Source organism: Electrophorus electricus, chromosome 13 (genome assembly GCF_013358815.1).
Source record: "Electrophorus electricus isolate fEleEle1 chromosome 13, fEleEle1.pri, whole genome shotgun sequence".
Classification (NCBI taxonomy): Eukaryota; Metazoa; Chordata; class Actinopteri; order Gymnotiformes; family Gymnotidae; genus Electrophorus; species Electrophorus electricus.
Window position 1 is genome coordinate 923,565 of NC_049547.1, and position 7,500 is coordinate 931,064.

A 7,500-nucleotide genomic window follows, 5' to 3' on the forward strand; every position below is an offset into this window, starting at 1 on the left:
TGCGCGTGTGCATTTATGTGACTACGGCTTTAGTACTCACTATTCTTTTTGTACATCAGGATCTCAAATGAATTCATCTCATAGTTCTCGAAGGTCAGTCGAACCTTCTCCGCGGTGTCCTTATCCGTGAGCTCCCCGTACATAAAACTGACAACAAGCAACAGTCACTCAAAGGAAAACACAGCAGTGGCTCCCAAACCCCAGTCCTACACTAACGAAATATGGTCACTGACCACAGTCAGTGGTATCCCAACTCCTGATATGCACAAACTGTGCGCTCAGTACTTTGGGGCAAAGTGTAAAAGTTATGCTGTAGAAAGTGTGGTGATAAGTATAAATAATATGATATGATAAATATTCTGTGATACATATTTTATGATAAATATTCAGTCTATGGGTCACAGACAACACACAAACTGAGAGTTTGTCCTGCATAGACAAATTCTGCTAAATTCTGCTTCAATAACCAACAAACTATATTTGAGAGGAGAGAGATTCTAAAACCTCTTACTAAAAGAGAAGTTTCCTCACTCTCTCTTTCTCTCAGCTTGTTTGACAGCGCTGGAGCAGCTGACAGTGACAGTGTGTGTGTGTGTGTGTGTGTGTGTGTGTGTGTGCGTGTGTGCGCGTGTGTGTGTGTGCGTGTGTGTGTGGGGGGGCCTGTTTTTCTGAGTGGGGTTCCAATATATGTAGTTGGTATAAAACAAAACAAAACAAAACATTTAGGGCTGAGCTTAAGAATAGAAGGTCACAGTATGATGGTATGATGTAATCCAAATCTAGGACTCCAAAAGGCATGTGTAAGTGTGAACTGAGTGCACACAGAGACAGAGTGGCCCCTAGTTACCCTGTAAATACAGCTGAAAGTCTACAGGCCCCCAGTCATTTCTCAAGCCGACACCATCGTGTTTCATGTTCTCCACGCACAAAGAGGCTTCTAAAAGCTATCCATCACACCAACTGGTCTGACTGAGTCTGGGTAGAGTGAAGGTACACGGTATGCTTATCTGGTTATTCAATCAGCAGCAAGCTTAGTTCATATTAGATTATGCTAATATGTATTTATAAATTGCAGAAATGTTATGTGAGAGAAATGGAAGAGAGAAAGAGACAAAGAGAGAGAGAGAGGGAGAGAGAGAGAAAGAGAGAAAGAAAGGAGAGAGAGAGAGAGAAAGAGAGAGAGAGAAAGAGAGAGAGACACAGAGGGAGGAACAGAGAGAGAGAGAGAGAGAGAGAGAGAGAGAGAAAGAGAGAGAGAGAGACAGAGAGTGAGAGAGAGGGAGAGGGAGAGAAAGAGAGAGAGAGGGAGAGAGAGTGAGAGAGAGGGAGAGGGAGAGAAAGAGAGAGAGAGCGAGAGAGAGAGCGAGAGAGAGGGAGAGAGAGAGGGAGAGAGAGAGAGAGAGGGAGAAAGAGAGAGAGAGGGAGAGACAAAGAGAGAGCGAGTTGTTCTGTTCCAGGAGTTCTATAAATAAAGTTTCCCTTTGAGGAACGCAGGCATATGGCTGTCGTGAGCTTTTCTTGGGTGCTTTGGAAGATTCTCTGAACAGCACACGGCCGCGAGCCTGTAATGAGCTTGTCTCCTGCGTTTGGGAAGAGCCAAACCTGACGCATATCAACCTGTCTTTGCATCTGCACTGGAAGAACATGTCGTTCTCTCTCTCCGTCTCTCTCTCTCTTTCTCCGTCTCTCTCTCTCTCTCTCCATCTCTCTCTCTCTCTCTCTCTCTCTCTCTCTCTCCTGCTCTTCATCCCCCCAACACACATGCACACATAAAGACACAATTGCAATGCAAATTAATAGAAATCGTCTGAATAACAGATTGTGCCAGAAAGCGAACTCAGAGAACCTCTCTCTGAAAAAGCAGACGTAGGCTGAGTGATCCGGGTGTGCTCCACATTTCTAACGCTCCACCTCCTCCTTGACTCACGCGCCCTCCCCTCTGCCTTGTTGATTACCTCTGTGTGGGGGTGCGGGATGCGATAAAATAGCATGTCTGAACGGGTCAGATCCTCAAGTCATAGATTTATCTCCCTGGAGAATAATGTGGCTTCATCTACACAGCAGAGCTTGAAATTCAGACTGAATGTATCATGTTTTTGTTTTGTTTTTGGGGTTTTTTGTGCCTCAATCATATTTGAGTGCTTAGACAAGCTAATATACAAGCAAAGATCGGTCCCGACTGCCTGACAGAACACAGCCAGGAGGAAGTGTTGTTTCTATGATTCATACTGGAATGTTTTTCTGAGCTGTTTCACATGCTATTCACACAACCCCAACTTCAGAATTCAACCACTTCACCAAGTGATACATAAAGCAACTCATTTAAATATTCAATAGTCAATATGTTAATCAACCTATCATATACCTGCAGGTGCTGCTCTTCTGCATAACTTCAGCACGGTGGTACCCAGAAAGCTTGCAGAAGCCATCATTGCTGTATACAATGGGCCAGTCCACGATCTGAGCATTCCCCAACACAAAGTTCGTGTCTGTGGAAATGGACAGAGAAGAACAGGGCAATGGCAAGGCACAGAGTTGAAAGGTCAAGAGGTTACGCACAGGTCACTGTAGGGATATTATGAAGAGGAAAAGAGGTGTACACCATCATGGTGGTTGAAGCCAGGAGCCAAAAGGTCAAATCAACTACAGTCCTCTTTCTGATTGATCCAAACTTGGTTGTACGCAATATTTTTGCTATAGCACATAGGCCACGCCCACACCGCAGTATAACCCCACCCACCCAGTATAAAGGCACCTTTTACTTTCTGTAATGTACCATCCTCCTTCACGTATAAGAGCTTGTTTCTGTGATTCATAGGCAATGCACTCACGTCCATATCTGACGCGTCTATGACAGCAGAGATCTCCCACCTTCACTCTGTCACTGATACTAAAACACTGGCATTTTTATCTTTCTAACAGGAAGTTACAGGCAGTGAAGCAGGCTATGACTCGCAGCTGACGGGTCGTGAGGAGCGATGTGTGAGATCACCGCGTGACACCCACACCGGCGGCTCCTCCAGACAAACAAACATGCAAACCGGCAGCACGGTGCAGACATCACTGTCGGTTCGCACACTGCTGCCCAAGGCAAGCTTGGCCGATTCTTTAGCCGTCAAGCTGCGCTGCCAAATAGCAGAAAGTTCCGGCCTATTTTATCACGATGGCATAGTGCTGAGCTGACATTTAGGAAATGTCAACGCCGAACACGTCTCGGAACATGTTAAACACGCGCGTCCAGCTCGACGCAGCTCCGCTAAGATCCATCCACGCTCCCCTCGCCTGCCCACGTGCTCCACATCTCAGGAGGTTTATCGCCTGTTCCCTCCCACTCACTGCTCCCCAGCCCACCACACTATGAGCAGCCGAGTGCTTTATACTGGTCTTTGTGGAGTCTAGCTCTCTGCCAGCACTTTCCGATCTCCTCGGGTCCTGGTTCTGGGTCTGGACCAGCGCTGGTAACCCAGCGACTTGTGGTTAATGAGCCTACGTTCCTTGTGTCTGGATTTTTTAATGAGTTTTTTTTTTCTGTTGTTTGTAAACTCAGTGTGTAGCATATACATCCTTCTCCACATTACTGTGAATTTCATTTAAATTATCTACTTAAAAATGTTTTCAGTAAGATGTGCTATTACAGCAAGCGGCAGCGAAAGATTATTTTAGCCTACCGACTTTGCAAAAATATTTTAGGCTTACAGAAAATCTGGGCCAAAGTGTAAGGCTTGGTCAGCTACAGGACCGAGATCTGTGGTTCTGGCGCCACGAACACAGAATCTGCCTGGCAAGTCCCTCCTCCTCCTCCTCCTCCTCCTCAGTGCCAAGCTCCACCTCTCTCCGTAGCACCAGCTGACAGCAGCGTTATCCAGGCTGCGGAATTAGCGCCCGTCTCCTATCTCTGTCAACGCCGCTGCAAGCTGACTGTAATATTATACGGCAGGATAGAGCTGGATAAAGCAGAAAACGCACCTTGGCTTGCCGGGGAGGAGAGTGAAAGGCAAACCCAGTCCCTCACCAAGGAGCCCAAGGTATGAGCACGAGATATGAGCATGCAAAGTGCATTGTGTACAAATTCACTGTTTTCCCATGCAAGTGTCCAGCCAAATACCTGACCATTAACATCAATAGTAGGTTTACTGTACAAAGGTGCTGTCACTTCAGACAGACACGTCGTCTGATCACCCTGCAGATCACTCCAGGAGAACGGCCGGGTTTCCCAACACTTATGGTAGTTAGCACTGCTCTCCTCAGCTCAAATACATACAGAAACCTTTAGGCATCCAGGAATTCACATTTAAGTTTTAACTACAGATCCAATTTATGGATAGAAATGGTCTCCGTTAACTGGCTCATGTGTAATTTAACTGCATCTTACAGGTTTTAACCCATTAAAAGCTATAAAAGGTTGTGTAAACATAAAGGGGGCTATCGTGATATCAAACAGACCTGACATCAATGAGGGCTTGGAAGGGTGAAATGCACATCGAGTTAATAAAAATAAGGATAATAAAAGAAACTCAATTAAATGTGCGTAAAGAAGAAATGGTTTGGTTTGAAGGCAGGGTCAGTGAGGTGGACGCTCTTCACACACAGGACACGTCTCTGGTCTAAACTAAAACTACCTCATCATACACACCACTACCCACACAACCACTATGGAGGAAGGAAAACACTAGAAAGCGTTCCATGCCAACATTTGTTATTTTACAATGCTTGCAAGTTTTAGCCATGCCTCACAGACCAGCTGAGAGTGGGGTCAGTCCTCCCGCTAGCTTGGCATGTTTTGAACAAGTTGCAATTCAGCCTTGCATTAAATAGTCGGTGGTTTACAATTCGTACACAAGGAAAGAGGACTAATGTGAGGGACTGTAATCCAGCACAGGCTGCTGTTTGTAAATTAACAGAAATTGGTATAGAACATCTGATCAATTAATGTAGCGGTGGGGACGAGAGAGAGCGAGGGAAAGGTGGGGGTAGAGAGAGAGAGGGAGGGAGGGAGAGAGAGAGAGGGAGGGAGAGAGAGAGATCTTCGTGTGGGCTGTACCTGTCTGTCTACGTGATAATGTCCAAACTGAAAAGTTAAACAGAAAAAGGGTTAAACATCACACTCTGTATTTTTGTAAAACAGACTCTTCACACTAAAGGGTACCTGGTTTTTTTTAAATGTGGTTTAGCAATTGATTGGTAAATATGTCCATTTTCCATCAGGATGAGCGGTGATCGTACCGGTCTGCACCTCCACACACCACGCGCGTAAAGGGTTTAGCTTTTCAATACGTGTTAAATATCTTAAGTTACATGTACTGAGTTTACAAAAAGATACTTTTAGGCAAATATTTGCTTCCGCTTTCCGTACATGCAGATCTACAGTTGAAGGTCGGATCTCCCAAAATTGCGTTTAAGAAGCGACCCGAGAAGCCAAACCGTCACGAGGTTTTTGTGTATCGCGCGCAGGGCCCCGCAGGCGCGTGCACTACAATGCTCGCAGTGGCTTGGACCCCGCAGGTCAGAGGAGCCCGAACAGCCCAGTGGGCCGAAAAACGTGCAGTAAAACCCGAACACAAAAGGACGCAACGCAGGCGAGTTGACAAGGGCCCGAATTATCGTTTTATTTTGTTTTCAATGTTTTTTTTACACCAATTACACAGTTTGCCTGGTTTTTTGTTGTTGTGAAAAGCAGAGTGCTGGAGCGTGTTCTGAAGAAGCGTAAACTTTTGCATCACCTTGGAGAATAATCACAGAAGAGCTGACATGACTACTGAATTAGCTGAATTAGCATACAGTGCAATTAAAATGTTATTAAATCATTTAATGTTATCAGATCTAAAACCTGCAAGAACCTTCGTTATTTCACGGGGGCAATGATGTTTCTTCATAAAACGATGACGGGAATGACTTTGTGGTGTGACAGACGAAACAAAAAAATAATAATTTGATTTTTAACAATTTACTACGTCAGTGGCCGTTATTTACACGCAACCCTGTGCCTCTACATAATGAATCTGATTTGAACTCCGTTCAGTTTTCCCATTTAGAGCATGAAAACATTAAACTAATTCTGCTTCCCAAACTTAGTGTCTGTTAAGCAAACCTTGCAGGATGCGGCGGCGCGTCGTTTGGATAAGATGATATCGGATAAATCCGTGCGCCTTACCGTTAGACAGCCTCACAATATTCTCGAGGAAAGTGTTCTGGGGGGCAACTAGTCCTCTGCGACCCCCGGCCATCGCGACGGGTCATGCGCTTCTCCGGGAGAGCCGCGACTGGTCCACACGAGCTATCCGCAGTGCGCCGCGTACACGTGCCGCTCTCCGGTCCTCTCGGAACCTACTGCTCCGGTGAGCGAGACTCTCCTCATGCGCCCGTCTCGCGCAGCCGTGCCTTCAATCCCCTCCCTCGTTCTCGGGTCCTCGCTGTGGATTTTGGCTTATGAGAGCGCGCCATCTAACGGGATGTGGGCGTTCTGAACGGGAATGCACGCGCTCCGCTGTCTGCTGAGGGTTCGCACCTGCGGCTGATGTCCGCTCAACACACACAGTGTTTCAGCAGCAGATGCGGGTCTGTGGGTCTACCTGTTTCCATTTTTAAGATGGAAAATATATTATTAATTAGCTGTGACGTAGACGAATTATAAGTTTAAAAAGTTTCCAGGCAGCGTTCAAGTCTTACCAAGTTAAGAAGAATCGAAATGAATTGAAGTTTTTTTTTAAGACACTTTGAAGACACTTTTCGTAGACACTTTGAAGTTCGGTAGATGGCGCTAAAGAGTCAGGTATCATGAAGCGTCACTTCAAAACGGTTCATTTTCTGACTGTACTCCTAACCCTAACTAACCCTAACACTAGCCCTAACACTAACCCTAACACTAACTAACCCTAACACTAACCCTAACCCTAACCCTAACCCTAACCCTAACACTAACACTAACCCTACCACTAACCCTAACACTAACCCTAACCCTAACCTTAACCCTAACCCTAACTCTAACTAACCCTAACCCTAACACTAACTAACCCTAACACTAACACTAACCCTACCACTAACCCTAACACTAACCCTAACCCTAACCTTAACCCTAACCCTAACTCTAACTAACCCTAACCCTAACACTAACCCTAACTCTAACTAACCCTAACCCTAACCCTAACTCTAACTAACCCTAACCCTAACCCTAACTCTAACTAACCCTAACCCTAACTCTAACTAACCCTAACCCTAACACTAACCCTAACCCTAACCCTAACTCTAACTAACCCTAACACTAACCCTAACACTAATCCTAACACTAACACTAACACTAACCCTAACCCTAACACTAACACTAACCCTAACTAACCATAACCCTAACTAACCCTAACACTAACCCTAACCCTAACCCTAACTCTAACTAACCCTAACCCTAACACTAACTAACCCTAACCCTAACACTAACCCTAACACTAACACTAACACTAACCCTAACCCTAACCCTAACCCTAACCCTAACCCTAACACTAACCCTAA

The 7,500-nt window shown here is 45.5% G+C and overlaps 1 protein-coding gene across 1 annotated transcript in view; it reads right to left on the reverse strand.

Moving 5' to 3' along the window:
• Nucleotides 1-6,303, reverse strand: part of kcnh1a (potassium voltage-gated channel, subfamily H (eag-related), member 1a) — a 56,955-nt gene extending 50,652 nt beyond the window's left edge. The window contains 3 exon segments of the mRNA XM_035532683.1: nucleotides 41-147; nucleotides 2,366-2,489; nucleotides 6,152-6,303. Coding sequence (XP_035388576.1) covers nucleotides 41-147; nucleotides 2,366-2,489; nucleotides 6,152-6,224 — 304 coding nt within the window. The 5' untranslated portion in view covers nucleotides 6,225-6,303.
• Nucleotides 6,304-7,500: the final 1,197 nt, after the last annotated feature.